Below are 27,302 nucleotides of genomic sequence, written 5' to 3' on the forward strand. Positions count from 1 at the left end.
TAAAAATAAAATCTTTAAAAAATAATAATAAATAAAGATAATCTGCAAAACCAACAGAAACCATGGAAGAACTTGGTGAGAACAGTTCAATGCAGGGAGATGGAGTGATTTTACAGATATACTCCCGTTAACCCAGCATTAGAAGAATAAGGAACATGCCCAAAGTTATGGTGTTTCAGGGCTAGAATAACAAACTGGGTAACAAGTTATTCTGTCTTGGGTCCAAACTAAATGTTCACTCCTGCACACAATCAGCATGAAGCTTTTATTGAGTGGCTGACCTATGCCAGGCGCAGTGGTAGGCAGTAGGAACACAGTGCTAAATCAACCAGGATTCCCTAGTTCATGATGGTTTTGGTCATGATACAAGGAGCTAGAACATGGGCATGTAAAGGGATTGAGAAAGCAGAAGAGAGGACCTTGCCGAAGGGAGACAAAGATGGCATCAAAAATGAAAGATACCTGAGCAGAGGTCTGAAGATGAATAGGGGTTTTCCATGTGAACACGAGGGGTAAAAGATAAAGAAAGCTCTCCAGAAAAAGGAAAGAATTGCACATATAAACTCCGAATGGTGACAAAGAATGACCTGGATGTCTATACAGGGCAAGGCCAGATCATGAAGGGCCAGCCATGCCCCTCAAAGTTACTGGATTTTTATCTTGGAAGCAGCTGAAGAGCCCCTAATATCATCAGGTAAGGCAGCTCCATGGTCCTATCTGTGGGCAAATGGACTGAATGATGGTAAGACTGAGGACGAGAAGGCCATTTCAGAAACTCTTCACAACAGTCAACGTGAGCAGTAATTAGGTTTGAACTGCACCTGCAGTGGAGAGGGAGCGGAAAGGGCAGGTAAGTGAGGTGGAAGCAAAGTGACAGGGTGACCAGCTGGGTTGAGAGTGGCGAAAGAAGAAGAAGTCAAGGATAATTCCCTGGCTTCTGACTTGAGAAGATACCAGTCTCCATGCCACATCATTCTATCAGCTTTCAATTTTGGATTCTGGCTTCCTGAGATTGGTCACTGCTGCTTTGCCACATTCCCTTCGTCCTAAAGAATGTCCCTAGGTGCTGCTGACTAGAGTAGAAATACAGAGGCAGCTGGCCCCACCTCTGAGTGTGGTGATGAGAGGGGGAAGCACCACCTGCGCCTCTCCCAGCCTTCTCTATACAACCTTCAGCAACCAACAGTAGCAATCCTTTATGTGATGCTTCATTTAATTCTGTACACAAATAATGAGGTCAAAATATAGTTAATTACGAACCCCACTAGTACAAGGCATTATAGAAAAGTAAAAGCTAAGAACAACAGCTGAGAGTTCTATAGGAATGTCATATGATGCAATGCAAAGATTTTGTGGTTTGTCAGGTATGAGTTTGACTTCTGGCTTGTGTGACCTTGGGAAATGGATATTTTTAAGACTTGGTTGCTTTCTCAATAAAATAGATAGTATAGCCTACCTCATCTGTAAAAATTGGTGAGATGATATATGTAAAACTCCTATTAGCACCATGCCCAAATTGTCATAGATTCAAAAGATAAGAATAAAGGAAATATCCTCTATTTCCCATCCCCTTTGACTACTCAAAGACCTCCTGCCTCCAAAGAGAGTCTAGTTATCACCAATGGGTATTTCTCTCTACTTCCCACACTCATCCACACTACCATTAGCAAAAGGAAGCTTCTAAAGGCAAAATAGGATCATATCTGTGTCAGAGACTTTTGCAGTCCATCCAATATTCATCTTTCCTTTCCTCCTCATTAATGAATGCTGATTTTTCTGGGCGTAGCAAAGTACCAAGTGAAAAACAGTTCCCAGGCTCCATTGCTGCTAGGGGTAGCCATGTGATACATTAGGGCCAATAAATCTCTGCTAGAGAGGTTTTGAAATGTTTCTGGCCACAGGTACTTTCATTCTCCCTTCACTTTCCTTCCTTTTTTCAACTTCCTGGAAACTGGATATGATGGTTGGTGCTACAGTGCCCACCTTGCAAACTATGAGGAAAAGATCAAGATTCATAGGACATCAGTCTTGACAAAGGTGTGTTCCTGAAACAATGCTTCTACCACCTTCCAAGACATTTTTTCAACACAATGGACAAAGAAAGCCCTAATTTAAGCTGTTGCCTTTCAGGTGTTTAAAACTTTCATCTGAGCATAATTCCTGACTTAATCCCTTCAACCCTCCTTTAGTAGGATTTTCAAGGCATTAACCATGATTTTCTTCCAACTGAAAAAGAAACATTTCCTGAGTGTCCAGTATATGTCAGACATTGTGTATATAGACATTCAAATAAAAATTACATATTGACTCTTTAAGTCTTACAGTCACCCTGCAAGCTAAGTACTTCCATTCACATTTTACGGCAAGGGGACCCGAGGATCTAAGACGCTAAGTATGATCAAAGGCACCATGCTGATACATGGGGAAGCCAGGACCCGAGCTCCAAGTCTGTCTGGTGATGGCATTCATGCTCTGGCCACGCTCCGTGCTCCTGCAGGGGTTGGTGGATTCACCACTGTGAGAAATCATGACTCTCAAGACCGTGTCTCCAAATCAGGCAGTCATTTTTCCTACATCTTCCATACTTATATCTAAAAATCCAACTAGTAAACCATCTAAAAAGTATGTCCAGAGCATTAAAAAAAAAAAAAAAAGTGTTTGTAGAAAGAGGCTAAAGAGTGGTTGATGGAGCAAGCCACGCAAGTTACAGGAGCTTAAGGAACACTCTGCCTGAAAGCAGCTGGACAAAGTTGATGATCTGGAAAGGAGGCTCCTTTTACCCCTGTCCTCCAGTCAACAACAACCCTGAAGAAATCACACTGACTGGAGATCAGGGTGTGAGCCTGAGACATGGGAGAGGCGTTAAGTAAGGTGCCCCATGCCCATAGATTCTCACAGAAAAAAAACTCAAGTATAATTTTATCACATATTTTTTTTAAAAAAGGAGGAATGAAAAAATCAAAATTGCATATGTGTGTATACATACACACACATATATATATCTTATAACCTACTTTGTATGTATCTCTTATAACCTAGTAAAATAAAAAGCACACATGAAAGAGACTTACTTTATATAAGTACTACATAAATATACTTACATGTGTACAAATTGTAACCCTTTCGTCTCCACACTGAATCTGAAGCAGCTAACAAGAGTCACAATAAATTTAAAAATCATGTACAGGAAAAATATAGGAGCAAAGAAAAGAGGAAAATGAAGTATGCAAATACATATTCTACAGGATGCTAAATAATTACTAAAACTGAGCTGTACATCTAGATCTGAGCCTCCTCCTGCCAAAGGAAAACAGAAAAAATGATGAGGTACAGAATTCACGATGGCCCTGAGATAAAGGGAATACTAACACCTCAGGAGAAACGAACTATTTTCAATTCATACAAAGGCAATAAGAAACCAGAAGACCTGAGTGGGATTTGACATGGGGGAGACTGTGTCATGTAGTAGACAATGTCTTAGTAATTCCCTCCGAATAAATGTCAGAGTGTATTCCACACAACAATTTCTCACAGAGTTACTCAGTCAAGCTGAAAAACCATTCAGGGCAGGCAATCTGTGCAGGACTAAGCCAAGAAGATAGAAACACACTCTGGTGGACCGGCTGGATCTAGTAACGAATCCCCAAACACCTCGGTGAACAAATAGCATGTTCTGGCAATTAGTCTCCAACCAAAACCAGCCTTAGAAGTAGGATTATGCAACATGGAGGACTTTAGGAGAAGGAAAGGAAAAGTGAATTGGGGGAAATTGGAGGGGGAGATGAACCATGAGAGACTGTGGACTCAAACAAACTGAGGGTTTTAGAAGGGAGGAGGATGGGGGGGATGGGTGAGCCTTGTGGTGGGTATTAAGGAGGGCACATATTGCAGGGAGCACTGGGTGTTGTACATAAACAACGAATCTTGGAGCACTGCATCAAAAACTAATGATGTATTTTTATGGTGACTAACATAATAAAAATAAAAATAAAAGAAGTAGGATTATGCAACAGTTCACACACTCTTCTCGGTTCAGAAGTTCTGAGAAAGTTTTTATGGACTTTTTATTACTATGTAAACGATACTTCAGTCTACTATCACTGTGCTCTCAGGTAGAGAATATGCCAGTCTTTTCTCCTTCTCCAAGTGGCATAAAAAGGCAGAGGAAATATGGGTTGCTATTACTTTACAAAAAATTATGGCTTTTGGCTTTTACATTAGGAGGTTCTAGTACATATACTCTCTATTATATAATGGGTGGTAGAGAAGATTTATGAATTCACATCCATAATGATTTCTTAACTAATTTAAAAGGCAATGTGTGAAAGGCATATTCCTAAGGCTATGACATCCCCAAAGTGGACATTAAACAGTCCTTGAATGGGTGGAAATTAATGTTAATTACTGAACAGGGTAGAAGAACACAGAGGTTCATTAAAAAGAAAAAGACACATGTAAGGAACAGTGCCTGCCAGGTCTGGAAAGCGATGCAAAAATCACCATAAATTTAGCTGAGTTTCACTACAGGGTAGTTGTTTTTTCTGTATTCATATCCTCATAAGCAGATTCACACCAAGAATCCTTGGTAAGGTACAAAGTGGAATATTCAGAAACTGCCAATGAGACCAAATACCTATCTGCATGCTACTTTTCCATTGCAAAAGAGTCAGATGAAACATCTCTCAAAAAAACACAAAAAGACTCTAGTTGTGTGAAGACAACATAACTATGGCTGTGCTTTAATTTAAACTCTATGTAGTCACAAGAAGTTACGACTGTAACATGAACCGAAGGAGGAAAAAAATAAGGACCATTTGTTACTAATTAAAAAACAGGGGATTAGAAAAAAGATGGCTATGGGAAATAGAGAACAGTTGTTCTCCCAACATGGACCTCTCACCCTGCTGATTTTGTGGTTTTTAAAACTATAAAAGTGGGAAAACTGGAAAAATGACAATAAAATGACTACCAGAATATAAACAGAAGATCTAATTTACTTTTTAAAAATAATATTCTCTAATTTGGAGATTGAAAACTAGATTTGCTAAGCAAAAAGCTAGTACTTCCACATTTGGGCTCCTCCGCCTACACATATATAATAAACACATATTGGCTCTAATGCAGCTCCAGCAATGCAGTAACAAGGTTCCAGTTCTCGGATTCTAATTGCAATCAACTGCAATAAATCAGCAGATGAGGCAGGTGGTTAAAGTTGTATAACTTTAACAAACTAAGATTGCTGAAGTTAAATAAATATCATTGTGGTCACTTTAAGCTACCTAGCTTCATCAAGCAGAGCTACAAAAGCAGCAGGTTAGCGGGTTTCTGGCAAGGAATAATTGGTGCTGAGCAACAGACTGTGTACATGAGCAGAAACATTGCGTAAAACTCACATTACTGGCTTCCCCACACCATATGTGCATTTTGGATGGAAACAGGGGCAGCTCTCCTACACCTCACATAGTTTGGCCTTACTGACTAGGATGAATGAACATTATGTTTCAGTGTGCTAGTAAACCCCAGTGGAAACTGGTAAACACCGGAATTATGACCTTTCAATTATAAGTTTTTCCAGTGGAAATGAAATTAGGACAAAGATGGAGTGGTAACAAAAACATACAAATCTGAAGTTACAGAGAAGGTCTTTAAAAACTCTGATAAGCCTCAAATTAATTCATCTTGCCAGTGTTTTGGGTAATCAAGGACCTAGGCTAGTCTGATTGTCAAATATAAAAGTCAAATGTTTACAGATCTGCAGAAATAGTAAAGTGTTTTAATTGTTCTTTACTAGTGGCCCAAGACAGACCTTATAAGCAAGAGCAAGGACGTTGGAAGTAGTTTCTGCAGTCTGACAATTTAACAGCAAGGGCTGCTGGACCACTCCTTTTTAACAAGCATAAAAGCTTGACTAATCAATGCCTAAAATCTTCAATACACAGCAGATTCTCACCTTACCGTCCATCACTGCCTCCTCATCACCATCACAGTAGTGATATAAAGGTTGGCATTTAGTGGCACAATCCCAATTCACTTTCCAAAGAGGTCAAGAGCCAGGACTTCTTGGCAAGAAAAAAAAAATCTCAGATACCGCATCTAACCCACCTACGCCTATCTCACTGACTGAGAACTGAACTTGAAGAGAACCTTGGCAACTGGTCCCAGATGAAACATTCAGCGAGCAGGGGAGTCCCCAAAATGTACTTCCTACTATATTGTGCAATGATTCAAATGAAAGTAAAGATGAGAGAAATGCATTCTATAAAATCTTTCCAAAAGGTATCTTGTATAAGGAGGATAAATACATTAAAGAATTAAATCTACCATTTAAATGACATAATCCAACTGTGCTTCATTTCCCAGTAAATCAGAAATTTGAAATGGTTTTATATTAGGGGAAACAAACAATAAAGATCCTTACACTCATTTGATAAAATTATATTCTCATCAACTAATTATTATAAAGGGAGAAATTAATTAAGTTCAACTAAGTGTCTCAACATCATAGTATAAAGAAAAAAAGCAAGGCTTTTAGACAAATACACATTTAAACTGAAAGCCCACAACATATTTTTGGGGGGAAATATGACTTTATAGCTGATCCAATGGCATTGACAGGTTGATCAATGAGAAAAGTTTGGGCCGTGTGATTTCCAATGAGATGTGAAGAATAACCTCCAAGTCACCTCACTCTTCTCCCTGCTGGAAAGGCCCCTGGGTGAGAGGACAGATGTTTTGACAAATCGTGATCAGATGTGGTGCTCTGTGATCAACTCATTAAGGGATCTTAAACCTAAATGAGCCAAGGCAGAAACATCCCAACATATCTCCTAAGGGTCACCCTCAATAATCCGCTCCATTGTTTTTACTGCCATAGGAAATAGTTCTTCTATTAAGCAAAATCTGCCCTTGAGTGAATACATCATTTCCTCATCACTGACCTCACTAACATTCAAAATATAAGATACACTCATTACAGACAAATCGGAAAATAAGAACACTGGAAAGAATGAGTTAACCCACACAGCTCTCATCCCAAAGGTAACTACCCTTAATGCTTTTATGGACCCCATCATCTTTTTCTGCACAGTTTTTACATAGCAACAATATGGTATATACAGTTTGGACCTCATATTTTTAACTGAAATTATGAAACCAAGAGTTTTTATATTTGATTGAAAACTAATCATAAATTGCATTTAGGAAAATGGAAAAATAGTCCCTTGAATGAACTGCCATTTTTTTTTTCTTTGCATGTAGAACTTCTTGGGGACTGAAAAGATTATTTTCTTAGAATAGAAACCTAGAAGTGGAATTACTGTCAAAATATATTAACGTCTTTATGGCTCTTGATATTTACTGCCAAAATGCTTTCCAAAAATGGTTGTACCAATTTAAACGGCCTTCAATATCAATACCCATTATAGCTGTATTTGGACTATGACTATCTTGTGAGAATAAACAAGTTTCATAATCGTCTTTATAACACCAATACTTTAAATTAATAAACTTAGATGCTATGTTATACTAGAAAGTTCTTAAAGCCGAAATCCTGACACCCGGTAGAGGAATGTTCGCTATTCTTAAAACTCTTCTTGAAAATCACTCCCTCTAGTTCTTTTCCCTGCACCACAGAACCCCGATTCTTTTCTACACAGAACCCAGTCTTTACTGAGATCATCTTATTCCCCTTTTAAGAAACGGTAATCAAAGTCTCTATTGTATGGAATTCACAAAGCTCAAGGATATTTTCATCCATTTTAATGACTATCTGAAATAAACACAAGGAAATTAATCCCTACAGAGTCTGAAGGCTCCTCCACTCTGTTAAAAGACTTAAGGGAAGTGCAAAAACACATTAGAAGAAAAGTGGACATGTTTCATGAATATGTGCATTCCATGTCTTTCAAAAGAAACAAAAAATCTTTTGTTTCCTAAATTACTGAAATGTGAATTACACAGGTAACTCATCTATTTTCAAATACATAAGTTAAAAAAAACCCCAGTATACTACATTGAGAAATATGCCTGAAGTGAGCTGAACAAAATCCCCCAAATATTTACTTCACATTCCAGGGATTCTAGTATTCTGCACTTAACAATCTTTAGCAAGCATTTTGTTGTTGCTACCTCAATTACTGTCTGGCAATTGCTGTCTATTAAATTTCCTAGCACAAATTGGCTGTACGTTTGTTTAGGTCGTCATTAAGAAATTTATATTAAATATGCAATAAGCTACTTTGGTTAACAGAAGTTGGGGGGATATTAGTGTCACAGTTTATTATTATAAATAATTTTTGTGTCTTCTGTCAGCATAACCACAGTAGTATCTCAATACCACCAGCTGATAATAATCTTTATAAATCCTACTTTGCAGCTATACCATCTGTTAGTTATTATTTTATATGTGTCTCCATATGCATATGTGAATTAGTTGTCACTCAAGACAAATATATAAATAGAATTGTGGTTTTGTGGGGAGATTTTTATTGGCTTGTTTTTGTGTTTTGTTATCTTTAGGCCAGTAAGCGAACTAAATAAACATATTCCTCAGTCTTGAGGAATATGTTCTGAAACTAAAACTAAATGCAAATTTAAAAATAATTTTTGTAGTACAAATAAATTTAAATTCAATACACACTTAATCTAAAAGTATCTCCCAAAATCTACTAATAGCCACCAAAATTGGATATAATTAAAGAGCCTGAAATTTACATATTCATAGCTCTTGAAATATAACTACAAAACCAAAAAAGAATAGGCCCACCAGTAAATTAGCCACTAATATGGTTCCAGTTTTCACAATACAAAACACTTGCCATGATTGATGATTTGAAAATAATGGCTAATTACCTGCTTACTTATAATGTTTATTTCCCTGAAAAGAGGAGTTATAATGGCAAAAACTCAAAATGGGGCTCCCATGAATCTGTGGGTTTATTCCCCTGAGCTGTAAGTAACAGGCTCCTAGACTGGCAGAAGGCAGTAAGTAGCGGCAACATCATTATGACTCATGACCAAAATTCACCCAGAAAGGCAACAAGAAAAAAAGAAGGAACGGAAGGAGATGGATAATCCTCCAATTGGAATTAGTTCCAAATTATAACGCTTTCCCCAAGTACTAGAGTCTAATGACTTTCATTTCAGTAAGCCCAAACATAGGCTTAGAGGGGCTCATGCTCTACGCACCGAAAACATGATGAATTCTTTTAAAAACTACCAGTGGCTCTTTAAACTGACTGAAGCACAGCGTGAGAGTAACCACATTTGATGATTAGATGGTTCAGTATTTCCTTAAGTTATCCTATTTGAGGTGAGGATGCTCAGGGATCATACAGAGGGAACACCAAGGTAGAAACAGTAGTAACCATTCAAAGTCATCACGGAGGGTAACCCTAAAATATTCAGGGAGGGTGACTAAAGAAGACAAGTACACTGAGAAATTATGTTTTTCTGAAATGAATGCCATATTACTTTCAGTTCACAAAGTAAAAAGTCCTGCTGATAACTTAATACAAATAAATATGCTGCCTTTCATAGTCATCTGTGTAAACCTGGAAAGATATCTCATAATCCACCCTCTGTAAAAATGAACTTATTTGATGTCCAAACCAGTTCTCTTTTTTGCACATTATATTCTGTCTAGATGCTAGAATTTCCATGATGTCGGGAGAGAGCTCTATTTGGAGAGCGAACACATGTTTTAAGTATACTTGGGCTATGAAGTGTAAGGAAAAATATCACAGGCTACTTAAAATATTTTAACCGCCCTCAAAACTGCAGTGTGGCATAGACCGAGCCACATTCGTTTCTTAACCCTTTATCATCTATCATTCAGATTCCTGTGTAGAAAGTCAGTTCATACCATGATTTGCCCCTGTATTTCTAAAATGTTCTCCCCCACCCCAAGTTTTTTTTTTTAAATGTTCTTATTGAAGGATTTCATTACGGAATTTCACAGGGATTTATCATACAGGAATTAATTGTGTAAATGGTGAGACAAATTCTTTCACGGTCTGAAGCTCACCTATTGCCTGAGGCCTCTCTACACTCTCCCTCCCTAATGACACCTCTTCCTTTGCTGAAATCTCACTTATCTTTGTAGTTACAGAGTTTAAGGAACTTATTTATTCCATTTTATATTACAGTGATTTGTGGCACTTTCTAATTTTCCATGAATAGACTGAGAATTTCTGCTTCTATAGCTAATTTACCAAGCATATTCTCATTATAAATAATATTTCAACATTTCTAGTATAGCCACTAAAAAAATAGTGGGAATCTTTCCTGCTCGGTACAGTATTTACACTTTCTTAATCAGACATCTATCTTTTTAAAAAAAATTTTACTGATTTATTTGACAGAGAGAGAGAGCAGCAGCAGCAGGAGTGGGAGAAGCAGGCTCCAGTGAGCAGGGAGCCTGGTGCAGGGTTCAATCCCAGGACCCTGGGATCATGACCTGAGCAGAAGGCTGATGTTTAACTGACTAAGCCACCCAGACACACCTTTTTTTTTTTTTTTCCTAAACTAACTGAAATCATTACACTTTTCCTTGATAATGTAGTAGGAGTATCAAAAATAATGTAAATTAATAAATTTTTATGGGTACCCCCTAAGAAATAAGAAAGCTTTTTCTTTTCATAGCAGTAAAGGGGTGAGAACTATGTGTTTATAGTGGACGGGGAAAAATAGGATTAGCACACTACTGGGTATTTACCCTAAAGATACAAATGTAGTGATCTGAAGGGGCACGTGCACCCAAATGTTTATAGCAGCAACGTCCACAACAGCCAAACTGTGGAAAGAACCTAGATGTCCATCAACAGATGAATGGATAAAGAAGATGCAGTATATATATACAATGGAATACTATGCAACCATCAAAAGAAATGAAATCATGCCTTTTGCAATGACGTGGATGAAACTAGATGGTATTATGCTGAGCGAAATAAGTCAATCAGAGAAAGACAACTATCATATGATCTACCTGATATGAAGAATTTGAGAGGCAATGTGGGGAACTTGGCAGGTAAGGAATGAAAAAAATGAAACAAGATGGGATTGGGAGGGAGAGAAACCATAAGAGACTCTTAATCTCACAAAACAAACTGGGGGTTGCTGGGGGTAGGCGGGTAGGGAGAGGGTGGCTGGGTTATGGACATTAGGGAGGGTATGTGCTATGGTGAGTGCTATGAAGTGTGTAAGCCTGACGATTCACAGGCCTGTACCCCTGGGGCTAATAATACATTATATGTTAATAAAAAATAAAAATAGGATTAAATGAAGAGACTCCCAAGACCACATTTGCAAAAGACTGCTTATCTGTTCATTTATCCATCCCAGAATTACTGACAGGGCATCTCTGTCACACCACATGCGTCTGACAGGAAATATTAGTGGCTGAAGCTAGTTCATGAAGCTGTAGGCTCCACCTTCCAGGAACTCACACTTTGGTGAAGTCATAAAGACAACACAAGTAGTACAAGGACACTGGGGCTATCTCTGGCTGGGAGCACAGGGAAAAGAGTTCACAAAGGAGGTGCCGTTTGGACAGCATTTCGGTTTTAAGGTTTATGCTGCAGGTTTCAAGGCATGTGGGGGGCCTGACATCACAAAACCTGCTGCTGGTTTTCAGAAAAGGATCTGGGAAAGAAATTGCTCATCTAAGAGCAGTCTAGTGAGCAGATGAAGACCTCACTGGAGAATGAGAACCAGACTTGGAAGATATTTGTGAGGTAGAATCAATAAGACTTAATAGACTTGATAAAAAGATTGAGGAGAAGGAGTCCAAATGACATGCTGAGGCCTTTAACTTGGCAGACGGATGGTGACATTACAGGAAATCCTGATTATCACTAACACGTATTTATTGAGTACCTCCCAGGTACCATACACTTTTCCAGGCCCAGAGAGCCTGTTTTTGTTCTAGTCAGGGAGGCAGATAGTAAACAAATGAGTAATCTGAGAATAAACTTGATGGAAGAAATAAAACAGGTTTATGTGACAGTGACCAGGGGAAAGAGACACTTTAGCTGAGGCAGTCATGAAAAGTGACATTTGAAAGAAGACCTGAATGACCCTCCAGTAACAAAGGGAGAGCAAATGCAAAGGCTGAGGTGGGAAGGAGCTTAACATGACCAAGGGACAGAACGGGAGGTGGAGTTGGGGCTTGGGGTGTGGGGAAAAAAGATGGGAGAGCATTTATTCTAGTTACTGTGGGCAAAAGGCAGGTTTTCAGCCAAGGAGTGATGTGATCTGATTCATATTTCTGTCTCCTGTGTGGAGAATGGATTTAAGGGAGAAGGATGGGCCTGAGGGTGGTGACTCAGTCTAGAGTTCTACCAGTGCCGGTGCTGAGAGGGGGTCAGATTCCAGATGTAGAGGAATCAGTGAAAGGGCTTAGGGACGGGCTTTATATGGAATGTGAGGAAGAGAGGAGTTGGGACACCTGAGGCTAAACAACTATATACAACTCGATTCTAAACAACCGTATAGAAGGTGTGGTGCTGTTACAGAGAGATGGTGAAAACCTGAGCAGAGAGAACCTTCAGGGCGTTGGGGCTGGGAATCAACCAGTCTTCTTCGGTTGTGTAAAGGCTGAACTGCCTGGAAGCTTGTCTGTGAAATGGCATGTGGGCAGTTGGGTACAGTCTAGAGGTCAGGGGAGAGGGCTCATGGAGATATACTTGGGGAGTCCTTAGCCTCTTCACAGAACTTAAAACCATGAGACTGGTTAAGATTCATCTCAACTGATCGTGACTGTATTCATCCATTCACTTAAACTTTTCAATGGCCTATTCTGTGCTAGGCTTTAGGGCTCCAGTGATGAACAAAATAGGACAGGTCCCTGACCTCTCTCTAGTTGTATGCAGTGGTACCCTCCCTGTGCTACAAGACGAATATAAGTAGGGGTGTGTCACCATGGAGAAAGTTCCAAAATTCATGGGTATCTCTTGTACCCTAATAATTAACGTTCTCCCCAAATCTTAAAAATGATTGTTTTAGTGATTAAATGATGCTAGTATGTTTCTATATAGTATGTGGAAGTATGTGAATTACATTTTGAAGCACCCACAAGGAAGAAATCATTTCTCACGCAGAAAAGAACAAATGTTCTAGTCCTTCTACTGAATAATGTCAAGGAGTACACTTTGATGCTGGAAACAGGAATACAGTTCTGACTAGGTTATTTTCAAACCCTTCTCTATAGCTTCATATATTATCTATTTACTCCAATATATTAAAAAATAGCCACTCAAAAAACAGTTCAAACGTTTTAACTTAAGTGCTCTTTTCCTCTTTTTTCAACTGGAAGTTTCCATTTCCAGCATTAGGAAAAGCTTAGCCCTGGCGAAACCACTCCCTCTACTGCCGCCTGACTTTCAGCAGATCACCTGCTTTCTTTGTCCTAGGCATCTGTCTACATAAGCAAAAGTGGAAGTTACTATTTATCCTAAGACGAATATATAATCATACTGACTTATTAGCTTCACCCCAAAAAGACTTACTGAGTTTCACTTACCTCCAAAGGTTGGCTGCCTTCGGCCTCTGAAGTTTTACCTTCTGCTGCCTTTCTTTGCTCATCTGCTGTATCTCCTGTGAAGCAAAAAACAAAAACACAACAAAACCTTTACCATACCCTTGAGGCCAAATTGTCTTCTGTTTATTTAAAATATCTTTTGTTCCTGTATGTTTCACATTATGGAAGCAACTACTATTTTCTTTGTTACAAAGTTAATTTCTAAGAATGATCATTTTATACAGGTTCCAGGAATCATATGTACATACACACACACACACAACCTCAACCCAGATGCTTTAATAGAGGTTTACTCTGAAAAAATTCTTACTTTGTAAATCGAGTCATATTTCAAGTAAACTAGGAAAGCTTAGGATTTAAGGAAGACAAGGAAAATTATTTTCAATTTAAAAGTCTTTATAATATGAATAACTCTCCTCCAAATTATTTTTTTTTTTAACAAGGCTTACTCATTATAAGTGTTTACTTGTAGGTCTGTAGATTTGCCTCAGAGTAGATATGTATATTTGCATGTAATAGTTAACCAAACATCAAACAATCTTTACAGAAGGGGAAAACAATGAACAAATTCATAAATTAGCCTTTGGTTAATACTTTGACTCCTAAGACTGATGCCTAGGTAGGTTATATCACTAAATGAAGTTGGTAACCAGGCTGGTTCCAAGGACATAGGAGGGGGACAAACATAGGTAAGTTTAAGCATAATTTAATTAATTAATGGCCGATTTTAATTTATTAACTATCACTAATGATCTGTGATTAACACATGGTAGGTAAAGAAACAATGAATCAGAGGTTGATTTAGTAATTTGTAAACTACACTTCCCGTAAAATTAAGCCAGCTCAGGAATGTCCACAACAGGGAAGATTACAAAATTCATGGATGATGACTTGGCCAACACCAAAGGGTAGGAATTTGTTAATAAGGAAGGCCATAAGTCCTGATTGGAGATAACAAAGTATGCAAGTCCTGGCTGAGCTTAACTTTTTTTTTTTTTTAAATGAAACACAGAAGTTTAGCATACCATTGGCGATAATCAAGGAAGAGTCTCATTGAAATTTTAAGGAATTAAATAAACCTGTTAAATTCTAAAATCATTTAGAATTATGGGGTGCCTTGGTGGCTCAGTTGGTTAAGGGTTTGACTCCTGCTTTTTTGGCTTGGGGCATGATCTCAGGGTTATAAGATTTAGCCCTGTGTCAGGCTCCTGGCCGGGTGTGGCTCCTGCTTAAGATTCTCTCTCTCCCTCTTCCTCTGACCCTCCCCTGCTCTCTCTCTAAAATAAATATATAAATCTTAAAAAAAAAAAAAAACAATGCAAGCACATCAATCAGTGCATTTTCTGGCTTATAAGCTCTGTTCTCAGCTATGTACAACATTCTTATCGTTGGGCAAGACCTACCACATAATAGGTGTGCAAATACTAGCTGAATAAATAAGCGAACTTCTCTTTATACTTTCTAGTCCATAAAACGGAGATTAAAATATTAAATGGTATGTAATAAAAGCTGCATTTGAGCATACAGTTGATGTCCTTCTAAAACATATTTGTTAAAACTTAAAAGGCAATTATATTAAGTACCACTAAGGTGTATTTATTCTTGGGATCCATGATGGTGGCATGACTTCTTACATTTTAAAAGCAGTTAATGATTATTTATAAGGAAAAAAAAAATCAAGCCAAGGCAACAGCATCAGGAACTCTTAGGTTAGGTCTATAGGATAATAAAGTTAATAACTGTTCAAGGGAAAAATTTATACGAAACTACTCCTGTAACCTAGCATGTCAAACTATTTTGACTGATTTTGGAAGTGCTCGTTTAAACTGACCATTTATTGGCATATCTGGGAGAGCCTGCTTTTCAGAACTCTCTCTTCTCTCTGAAAGTGAGGGACAAGATCATCACCCTCAGCTTACAGCTGGCAAAACAGACGCCCGGGGAGTTTGGTTGGTTTGGCTAATGGCCTGAGGCCAGAGCAGCCAAAGGAGCCGAGGTAATGCAAGTCTCTATACCCTGAGGTCAGAGTGCCTTTAATGACTCACATGCCCAATGCTCACATCATAATACATGGTCATTTACTCAAGAGTTTTATCTTCTCAAGTGATTATTGCTCTGTCCCATAGCCTCACAAACACTGTACTTGGCTAAAATTGTTCAACACCAAGTCAGTGCTTACTTTGCCATTTTCTGACTTCAAGCTGTGTGTCTGTACGAAGCTTTCTCCATTTCTCCCTATTGCTTGAATAACCAGAAAGGTTATCAGCTGGTGTTCCTGACATCACACAACACATCTGCCTGGAAGGGATTGTAGAGTCACTATTTACTGAAATGCCATGTCTGGCGATGACTCAGATAGGACAATAACTGATTACAAGGAAAAATGCCATCTGCGAGATTATTCTCTATAAACAAAGGCACAAAATGAAAACTGCACAAATCACAAACAGAAAAGAACAGGTCACAATCAAATATAATTTTTGAAGGTTTTTTTCCTTCCCACCGAAGAATTATTTTATCATGAGAAACATCAGTTACTTTCTCCAGTTTTTTATAATCCACACAAAAGTTAGATACTTCAACAATACAGCACATGTGACAAATGTGAAATAAGGTACTTTAGTTCTCAAAATGATCATTAACTCTGATTTGTATACTGGACAGATGAAAAATTCTCATTTGTGAATCAGCTGTTTAAAAAGGAGAATAGAACCCCCAGGGGGGCAGAGGCACTCAGTAACTTGCCCCAAGTCTCCCAGGTAGAAGGCAGTCACAGTGGGAGCACAACCTAGTCTTCTGACATCTCTATGGACTCTCTGGTCTGGTGGAAGGTTTCAGTGGATGTGGGCTAAGGTGGTGGAATCAAGTCTGAGTTAGAGAATGGTGAAGAGAAGGGGCCAAGGACCCAAAAGGGAGCGCTGAACGCGGGATCTTGTGTTGGTCCAACCCTCCCGGCACCTACAACTTCTCTGGACTCCTCTTTTCTTCCATAAGCCCCACAGATTATCTGTTCTCTTTCCTTTCCACTGATGATGCCAAATACTTCTGACTAGAGCAAGCCTCTGTCCTTCCTTCCCATCTTTCAAAGAAAAGATGGGAAGGAAGTCCCTTTGATACTTTTCCAGAAGTTTGTAAGGCTAGAAACAATTTCACAAAAGGCAACAACCCCATTACATTATAACCATGCAATTTTCTTGGTTTAAAAATGAAGTTTTTATTTAGAGTAAATGATAAAGGCTACATATACAGACTAAGGAAGCTCTTTTGGAAACTAAAGAGCTGAAGTAAAAGTCCTTTATATTTTAGATTAGGGATTGGTAAGTTTTTCCAATATAGTGCTAGATAGCTAATATTTTAGACTTCATGGGCCCTTCAGTTTCTGTCACAAAATTCTCAATTCTACCTTTGTGGCTGAGAACAGTCACAAACAATACAAAAAACAATGAATGTGAACTTGTGTTCCAGTAACATTTATTTATAAAAACACGTTTCAGGCTGTAGTTTCCAGATTCCTGTTTATTTATTTTTATTTTTATTTTTTTTACTAAATAATCACTATGCCCAGTGTGGGGCTCAAACTCAAGACTCTGAGATCAAGAGTTGCATGCTGTACTGACTAAGCCAGTCAGGTGCCCCTTCTGATCCCTGTTCTAGAGACTATATGTATTCTGCCTTTTCTAGGATAAAAGGCTGAATTATATTTGAGTATTTGAGGAAATAAGCAAGGGATGGTCATTAGGGTATCATTAGGATCCTAATCTACTGGGTGAACTGGGTCAAGGGCAGAGAGGAATGGTGGTGAAGATGAGCACTCAGTATAAGAAATAGAGAAAAGGAGAGAAATCCTCAGCGATGGGAAAGGAACCCCAATGCCTATTTGGGTTACCCAGAGGAGACTTTTTGGCAGGAGAGGGGGTGAGGGAATGCCCTCACTCCTTAGGCCTCCTTCAGTGTGGAGAAGTTCTACTAACATTAACCCCAGGCCTCTCTCTGTTCCCTAATCCATGGCTTTGTAATTTAGGGGGCCTTGCACATGTGGTTTCACCCCTACTTCTTCCCCTTCTCTTGAGAATGGGAGGACCACAGACAGCACGTGGCTCTGTCTGCTCTGACCCTCCATAGGGACCTCCTCCCACTCTGAAAACCTGCCCCAGCCCAGCATTTTCTGTAACTAGATGAAGCTCAATCTAATTCTGGGATTCAGAAATCCATTTGGTCCTTGATGGAAGCCACATTCTTCAGCACCAGCTTAATAGGCAGTAAAAATGAGAATCTGGTCTCTATTTGGTTGGGTTTTTTTCCCCCTAATTGATTAGATCTTATCTGGAGAATAGGGGTGTTACTATTGGAAGGCCCTAGGGTCTAACTGGACTGGGAATGGGCTGATATGGACAGGTCTGGAGCCCACCTAAATATGAAAAGCTGTGAATACAGAAAACAGTTTTATTTCCTTTAACTAGAGAAGAATTACATAGAACTGAATATCTCAGAATGCAGTCTACAAAACACTAGTTTTGAGGGGTTTATGTGGAAAAAAGATGTCTATGGTCAAAAGTATGAGAAAAATCTGCAGAATGTGTCCTTCCAGTTGATTTCCAACTCACTTAAACATGTGAAAGGCTCTAAGAAATTCTTCAGTAAAGAAACTTTAGGGGTGCCTGGGTGGGTGGGTCAGTTGCTTAAGCATAAGACTCGATTTTAGCTCAGGCCATGATCTCAGGGTGGTAAGATCGAGCCCTGCATTGGGTTCCATGGTGGGTGTGGAGCACTGCTTGGAATTCTGTCTCTCTCTCTCTGCTTCTGCCCCACCCTGTCCTCTCTAAGGAAAGAAAGGAAGGGAGGAAGGAAAAACTTTAAAACCCTTTTTCACAATATATTTGACTATGGAGCATTTTATTCACCTGATATTCATTAGACATCTTCCAGAGTTCTATGAACACACTATGAGAAATGCTGATAGAATGTTTCTGAAGTTAAAATTGATTATAAAATAGATCATTCTTACTTGATTCTTCAGAAGAACCTCAAAACTGTCCCATTTGTTATTCAGCTTTCAAACGTTCATTTTCCATGGTGCTAATCTACACTTATTTTCTTTTAGCGATCTTTTCACAACTCCCTGTCAATTCACTCAATGGCATTTGGGGCAGACTAGCAGTATGTGACTGTATTCTACACATAATTCTGATGCCAGAACAGGTGATAATCCATGGAGGAGAACAGGGGAGCCAGCACCTTGAAGACACAGGAGAAAGCCCCAGTGATCAGAAATATCTCCCCCACATATTCCACAAATTAGAGATTCATTAGGGTTAATGAGCTCCTCTTTTAAAATGCAAATACCCTCTGGGAGTGTTTGCTTATTAGTCATTCACCAAGTGAAGTAGTGGAAAGAACAGTGGAATGGCCAGTCCATTAACTCCTTTTCATTCTTTAGTCACACACTCATTATACAAGGCAGCCTGGCACTGTGGCAAGGGAATGGCTCTGGAATCTGACAGAACTCGGCTCAAATCCTTTACCAAATCCATGACCTTGGGCAAGGTACTTAACTTCTCAGAGCCTCAATTTCTTCATCAGAAAAATGGGAATAATGAGACATAATGAGGCTGCTATGAAGACTGAATGAGAAAACATGTTAAATGCTAACGGCGGGGAAGAAGGGGATGCAGTTGGGGCAAGATAAAGGTTTTATTCTCAGTGCTGGTTTCATCCGCCCTCCTGCCCTTGTCACCGGGCTATTGTTGCCTGTACTCTCCCAAAGGAGAGAGGACAGGAGAAGCCCTCGTGTGTCATCTCATTTAGTGATCTTGGCAGTGTTGTGAGGAAGGCTTTATTTTATCCATTGTAAGAATGGCAGGCCTGCTGTTGGAGTCCAAGTCCGCCGACAATGCCAAATCATTACATAATCTCACGCGGCTTCTCATTACTTATCAAAACTTAAGTTATCCAACTCAGCTTAATATACTTTACATTGGGGTCTCTTCCAGTTCTGATTAGTTTTCCCTTCCACAGTTTCCCATACTATCCATTTTACTCCCCGTTTTCCACTGTAATGAAGAAAGGAAGAAGAGACAAAAAGCAAAAGTACTAATTGCTGAAGACATGTCCTGCCCAGGAGCCCACTGCTGTCAGGTCAGGATTCTGAAGACAACTGTTATAACCCCATGAGAAAATGAGCCAAGAGGAACAGCTAAGCCATGGAGGGAGGAATGAAGTTAGCAAACAAAAATGGGAAAAGGTTCAAGCTGACTAGGGATGAAAGAAAAACAAATTAAAATGACACCAACACTATCTTAAATTAATACCCCCAAAATTATTATGCCCAGATTCACTAAGGATGGACTACAACTAACACAATGGCATCGTTCTGACAATGAGGTGAACTCTTACTTGATAGACATCTGTTGATTTGACTGCGGTGGGTGTGGTGAGGGGGGTGGAGAAGGAAGTTCTATATACACACTTACCAAGGGCTTATAAAAAGGAATTATAAATGAATGTTAAAATATGAAAAAAAAATCTACTTTTTATATTAGTGTGGATCTTAACTTTAATACATATTGATATACAACTTTTAGGTAGGCATCACATTAAATTTTAATTTTCTGACTGCTGTTAAAATCGCACAGTTAAAATCTTGCTTACTCCTTTAAAAGCTTAGGGGCTGTGGAGGGAGACAAACTGTAAGAGACTCTTAATCTCAGGAAACAAACTGAGGGTTGCCGGGGGAGGGATAGGATGGCTGGGTGATGGACATTGAGGAGGTGTGTGCTATGGTGAGTGCTGTGAATTGTGTAAAACTGATGATTCACTGACCTGTACCCCTGAAACAAATAATACATTATATGTTTAAAAAAAAAAAAGAAAAGAAAAGAAAAGAAAAAGCGTAGGGGCACATGAACAGTGAAAACACATTTACTCAGGAAAGTAGGAATATCAGCAAATCTAAATGAGGTCAGACCCACTGATCAGTCCTACTGGCCTGCTCTTAATTAACTTGTTGTCGAAGTCCACGGATGTCTTTAGGTCTGAATCTTGTTACTTTGTACCTCGGGGTAATAATTTTTCTGGAAGATCTTAAAGCAACCAAAAACATCCATTCAGCTTTAACACTATGAGCTTCAACACTTTAAACCTAGGCATTCTTACTTTTGGACTGGAAGATGAAAAACACAAAAGACCCCCCAAGATTAATTTTGTACACTATTGCATCACACTGTACAAATCTTCTTCAAAGGATTTTTGTTACTATCTATCCTAAATCAGAGTGAACTTATATACTGTGAGAGTACATTCGGCTCACCATTCCTGACTCTGGATCCCAAAATGCTGGGGAAAGAAAGCTCTGTAAAGGGCCGCTCTGAGCCTCCACGGACAAGAGCTTCTATAGGCTCTGTGAAAACAAACAGCGCTGACACAAAAAGGATTTTCAGTGCGTATGGCTTGAAGCCAAACTTTGTCAAGAGAACAGAGTAAGCTCACGCTCTGGGTTATCTGGTATCCTTAGACACAGACTCAAACGTGCTGCCTGTTGTGGGTAAAATGATGGCATCAACCTATCACTAATAACGCAGCCTCGGTGGGAGAGAGATGGCATACATCACATCACTCACCATTGGGAGTGTCGTCTACTTTCCAACCAACAGAATAAACTTGTGAAGTTACTGGTTGGTGTCAAGAGTTCTGCTCAGTCAGTTTTCAACACAAAAAAACAAGTGATCCTATGAAATCAAAAGGGTATTTCAAACATAGCATCGGTTGGTCCAATCAGAGATATCAGGTACATAAGCTTCTCAAGCACTTGAACCAGAGTTTAGAGTGATTAAAAAAAAAAGGGGGGGGGTTTAGTGTAGTAAAAACTGCAAAGAAAATCTCTAGCAGAAATGAGCACAGTATATGAAATATATCATAAGCTTCAAGTTAAGTTTCATTCATTCAAGAAATTTATGTTAAACACCTGCTATGTACCACATATAATGTTGGGCACCACGTAAACTGGAGCAATCCTATCCCCACCCTTTTGTGATTTACATCTTCCTAGAAGGGATTTCAACTGAGCAAAAGTCAGTCACAAAAACTGGCTGTAGAAATGAGCCAAAACCTAAAAATTATGGGAATACCCAATCACTTAAGGAATAGTAATCTGCAGGGAGCACTCTATGAAAAGGTGGCCAGCGATGACAAAACCAAACTTCCTTACCACTCCACTGTTGTGGGTAAAATGATGGCATCAACCTATCACTAATAACGCAGCCTCGGTGGGAGGCTCCACTCCACCCACAGCTCCTTTCATTTTTTTTTTTAAGTATGTCATTAGTATTACTTTTAATGGCAGTCAAATATTAAACACGCTCTTGTGTCACCCAGACGTTTGAAGAGAGTATTTCTGAAAACACATCAACATTATTTGAAGAAAAGTTGATATTTAAAAAAAAAAATGAATCCCCTGCAAATCACAGATCACAATCAGAAGCAAAGCCACACACAGCAGATATGATAGGGGGTGCGATCTGATAACTTGAAGACAAGGAGTTTGATTTCACAATGCTGAAGAACCTGGTTGGTTTTACCGAAGATGTCACACTTGTCGTTTGGTCATACGGCATAAATGTGTAAAAGTACCGTCCCAAGGGCTGCAATACACTGTGTCATATTTAAAATGTTCACTTAAGAAAAAGACAAGTGGTCTCTTTAAGAATTCAGGTAAACCTAGACATCACAAGACCGAGGGAGGAAGTCCTAACCTGTTCACTGGCCCCAGACTGAAGCAGACAGACAGCAACAGTGAATTGCCACTTAGTATACTGAGGAAGAAAAGACCTTGAATAAAAAAGGGCCCAGATCAAAGTTTAAGGTTGCAAATTCAGGCCTGGCCATCCTTTGTTACATTTATAAAACTTTCAGCTGGGCTACAATATATAGACAGAGAGGGCAAGAAAGTGTGTCATGGGATAGCCTGGGATGATGGCGCGCCAAAGGAAGGGAGGGGCTGAAAGTGGCGGGGAGCAGAGCCTTCAAATGCAGAAACAGAGGAAAATTCTGAGACCTTTTCCTGCCACTGGGGCAGTACATCTCACATTTCAGTGTGTGTGAGAATCACCAGGAGTGCAAATTCCCGAGTCTCACAAGACTTTCAGTCTTGTGAACTCTGGTGAAGCACCTCAAAACTTTTAACAAGGATTCCATGAGATTCTAATGCAGCTGATTCATGAACAACACTTTGAAAAACACCGAAGCCGACTTAGATAACCTCACATGGCTGGCAGATTACCATCTGCCTAATTTCTGGAATGACTGCCTCCTTTTCCTCCCTCTTTCCTTTCCTCCCACATTGTTTAAATAGTTAAGAGTCCCTATCTCTGTGTTAAGGTTGGGGCTCAATAAGATAAGTTCCTCAAAGAACTGAAAGCAGGGTCTTGAAGAAATATCGTATGTCCATGTTCAGAACAACAGCATTCACACACAAGAGCCAAACGGTGGAAGCAACCCAAGTGTTCATCAACAGATGAACAGATCAGCAAAATGTGACACATGCAAACACTGGAACATTACTGAGCCTTAAAAGGAAGGGAATTCTGATGCATGCTACAACATGAGTGAACCTTGGAGACATTATGCTAAGTGAGTTAAGTCAGTCCTAGAAAGACAAATACTTTTTGATTCCATTTAAATGAGGTGCCTAGAATAGTCAAATTCATAGAGACAAAAAGTAGAATGGAGGCTGCCAGGGCAGAAGGGACGGGGGAATGGAAAGATGTTCAATTGGTACTAGACTCTGAGTTTTGAAAAGCAGGGTTTATGCGTCTTTTACCACAATTAGTTATAAAACATTAATTTTTTTTATTAATATATAATGTATTATTTGCCCCAGGGGTACAGGTCTGTGAATCATCAGGCTTACACACTTCATAGCACTCACCATAGCACATACCCTCCCCAATGTCTATAACCCAACCACCCTCTCCATACCTCCCTCCCCACCATAAAACATTTTTAAAAGATTAATTTATTTTAGAGAGTGACAGAGAAAGAGAGAGCACAAGCTGGGGGAAGGGATGGAGAGAGAGAGGGACAGACGGTCAAACAGACTCCCCTCTGAGCAAGGAGACTAATGTGGGGCTCCATCTCATGACCATGAGATCATGACCTGAGCTGAAAAGAAGAGCCGGATGCTCAACTGACTGAGCCACCCAGGCTCCCAAATATAAACTATTTTTAAAATAAGATGGTCATCCTCTATTTAGAACAATAAAATGGTGGAAGCTAAAGTAGGTCTACTATTGGCTAATACTGTATTTTACAGTTTATTTTAGTTTCATTATAATAAGTGTTTTCATATACATTAGTATTTATTTCATCTTCTTGTTCTTTTAATAAATACACATATTTAAAGGAAAAAGGAAAAATCATGTGAAGGAAATTGTGTGTTTTCTGTCCCTCTGCCCCAGAACTGGTTATGGTTCCATAAGGAGCTGGGCTATAAGAAATAGTCTGACCAGCTGCCCAGTTACAATGCATTGCTTTAAAAAAAAAAATAAGAACCAATGTTAGGGGAGCACACTTTGGCTACTCTGTACAAGTACAGTAAGGTCATTTCTGTTGACATGTATCTGCAAGCTTGTATGTCCTTACATCACCAGGAAACACGGTGGTAGTGATAGTAAATATCAATATACTAATAAATCTCAAATGCTGGTTATAAAAATGGAAATTTTGGAATAACTTGAATCAAGAAATGTAAGCTATAAAGCACTGGCTAAACACATGAAACAATGATAGAGTACGCAACTTCACAGTTAATATGCATATCCTTTAATGATCCGAAGCAAAATACCTCAACTTCCTTTAGGGAAGAGGCATTTTTCAATCACCTTAAACTATGATGTCACTAGGATGAGAAGGGGGGTTGCAGACAATGGAATCCAGGTGTTTAGGGGAAGAGACTCAGTATCAGCAAATCCCCTCTAACATGCCCACTGCTGGCCTGTGCTTTTCGACAGAAATCCCACTTTGGGACTGATGGAGTTAATGGAAGGAAAAAAGAGTAACAGGGTAGAAGGCAGAGGACAAATCAGACTTTAAGAGCCTGCCACTGGCTCCTAGACTAAATCCTAGTCTAAGAACTGGGAACAGGGACCTCCAGAGCTCCAAAATAGGTTGACAGCACAAAACCAGCATGGCCAAAAGGCAAAAACCCATTAAGAAGGAAGAAGCACCATGATGGGCTTGGCTGAACAGTAGGAGAATTTGCTTCATTACAGCAAAAAAAGTGACGATGAGAAGAGCAAGAACCATTCTGTGCCTGAGATGTTCCTCAACCCAGACCTCAACCAGTTAATATGTATTCAGTCTTCACATCTCAGCTTCAGCCTCCCAAACCCATGCCCCTTCCCTGCTCCCACGTGTTCTTCTTCTCCAAAGCGCTTCCCACAGTTACAGTCATTTAATTGTACATACTCTCTTGTTTAATTAGCTGTTGTTCCCACTAGACTGTTCCACCAAGGCAGTGATGTGTTTATTTTATTGGCCACAATATTCGCGGCATCTAGTACAGTGGCTGGTACCAAGTATGCACCTGGCAGACCCTTACCTAATGGCTGTTTTCTTTTCTTTTTTTTTTTTTTTTTTAAAGATTTTATTTATTTATTTGACAGAGAGAGAGAGATCACAAGTAGCAGAGAAGCAGGCGGGGGTCGGGGGGAAGCAGGTTCCCTGTTGAGCAGAGAGCCCGATGCGGGGCTCAATCCCAGGACCCTGAGACCATGACCTGAGCTGAAGGCAGAGGTTTAACCCACCGAGCCATCCAGGCGCCCCATAATGGCTGTTTTCTGACCGATCGTGGCACTGACAAAAGGCCAGTGGCAGATAGCCTGAGACAAATACATTTCTGATGAAACTATGGAACAAATAAAGGAAGCTGAAGAGGATGCACCATGACTGGTAAAAAGAAAGTTTATTCATAGCAGTGAGAACTGGGCGAAAGGTAGAATAAAAGGCTTAAGCAGAGATCAATACGCACAGCTCTAATGTAAAGTTTGGACAGGACTTCAGCAATAAGGAAGGATGAGGTAGACCAGCTGTAAAATACTTGGAAACACTTCCCAGCAGTTTGTTAAGGGTAGAACAAGAAGGACAAAGAGTCAATAGTGACTTTGAAACCAGAGAAGAGGTTTTACTGGGTTCTGTGTAGTTACAGTGAGTTTAGAGATAATGGCATGAAATAGAAGTGGTAGCTGGGATGCCAAAAGAATTCTGATAAAATATTTTTATTTATCTTAGTGTACTTAATGCTTTTTTTTTTTTTTAAAGTTTTTCCCACTGATGTGTATTTAACAAATTTTAAAATACTTTAAGGAAAAAAAAGTCCTCCCCCAAATTAAAACAAAAACATAGTATCACATTAGAATATACACTAACATTTTTGTGGCACAAAATGTCTCTCAAAACAGTTGTAATGTTAAAAAAAAACCTACAGTTCTTTCAGTTTGTAAAGAAGAAATCACTTGTTTCAAGACCAGTTAAACGGTAAAGCCATTTGCCATTTTAAAGTTATGAAAACTGCATATGGTTTATGTGCTTTAAACTTACATTTCTAATTTAGTACTACCTAATTCCACAGTATTGCTCAGTTTCATAAATCTGATATTCTTGAAATCAGAGTTCGTTTATTAAGTACTCACTATATATTTATATCTTCATGACTCAGTGATTTCAAATAAATTCAGTAGTCTTCTAGGGGCGGGTTTAGCGAAATTAGGATTCATCTGGACATGCGCCTAATTGCAACACGTTAAAAAAAAAGGTCCAATTTCAAAGAGCTTCCTTTTTTTCTTTAAGGCTTAAAGGACTAGGACAGAAACTGGAACTTATTAACCAACCAGCTCTGTTATGCAAAGCCATCCCAGAGTAGTTGCTTCATTCCAATCAATTTGTCTCAAATTCCTTCTCTTCTCCCACTCACCTACCCTATCTGCCTCCAGACTTTTTAAAAGCAAACCTCCCTCCTGAGACTATCAGATTCTCTCTCTTAACCAGACATCAGCCCTCATGAGAGGCAAGGATCCTGGAAACCAGAGCACGGGGCAATCCCAATCGAAGAGGAAGAGCACGAAGTAGCTCTCCACCAAGGCTTCCTGAGGAGCAAACTACGGAATGCTTCTCTGTACAGTGCCAACTGGTCTGTAGGCCATGCGTCTACTTATGCATGACAGGGCAAAAGACATCAGAAAGGAAACCATAAAGAACAGGATTTCTTAAGCCTGATTCCAGGATATAGCAAATAGTGGACTTAGAAGTTCGTCAGACAGGGAGGCCGTATATCGAATAGGATAAAGAGCTGGAGAACTTGGGTTGGTTTAGGCCGAGTTCTCAAAACAGTAAATGGACCCATATTCAAACATCAGTAGACAGCAGAAATGTTCTATGGTCTGAATGTGTCCCCTCAAAATTCATATTTTGAAATCCTAACCCCCAAAGATGAGGATACTAGGAGGTGGGGACTTCGGGAGGTGCTTGGGTCACAATGGTACAGCCCTACAGGAATGGGGTTAGTGGCTTATACAAGTGCCTTATACAAGAGACCTTACACATAAGTATACATATAAGTGCCTTATACAAGAGACCCCCCCAGAGGTCCCTAGCCCCTTTCACCATGTGAGCACAGGGTGAGCAGACACCTGCTCTGAACCAGGGAGAGGGCCCTCACCAGAAGGTGACGGTGCTGGCTGGTGCCTTGATCTTGGACTCTCTAGCCTTCAGTATC

The 27,302-nt window shown here is 39.5% G+C and overlaps 1 protein-coding gene and 1 long non-coding RNA gene across 7 annotated transcripts in view; one reads left to right on the forward strand and one right to left on the reverse strand.

The window, feature by feature from the left end:
- LOC116877600 overlaps positions 1–26,797 on the forward strand; it is a 146,931-nt gene extending 120,134 nt beyond the window's left edge. For all 3 annotated transcript variants that reach the window (XR_004384671.1, XR_004384672.1, XR_004384673.1), the window contains exon 3: positions 26,576–26,797. This is a non-coding gene — a long non-coding RNA (uncharacterized LOC116877600). The remainder of the gene's footprint in view (positions 1–26,575) is intronic.
- Positions 1–27,302, reverse strand: part of UMAD1 (UBAP1-MVB12-associated (UMA) domain containing 1) — a 225,736-nt gene that overhangs the window by 66,850 nt on the left and 131,584 nt on the right. For 2 of the 4 annotated variants that reach the window (XM_032874344.1, XM_032874338.1), the window contains exon 2: positions 13,520–13,595. In XM_032874344.1, coding sequence (XP_032730235.1) covers positions 13,520–13,595 — 76 coding nt within the window. The remainder of the gene's footprint in view (positions 1–13,519; positions 13,596–27,302) is intronic. The other 2 variants (XM_032874329.1, XM_032874333.1) reach the window with 1 other exon arrangement.

The sequence above is a fragment of the Lontra canadensis genome, unplaced genomic scaffold (genome assembly GCF_010015895.1).
Source record: "Lontra canadensis isolate GAN:19392208 unplaced genomic scaffold, GSC_riverotter_1.0 scaffold2, whole genome shotgun sequence".
Lineage (NCBI taxonomy): Eukaryota > Metazoa > Chordata > Mammalia > Carnivora > Mustelidae > Lontra > Lontra canadensis.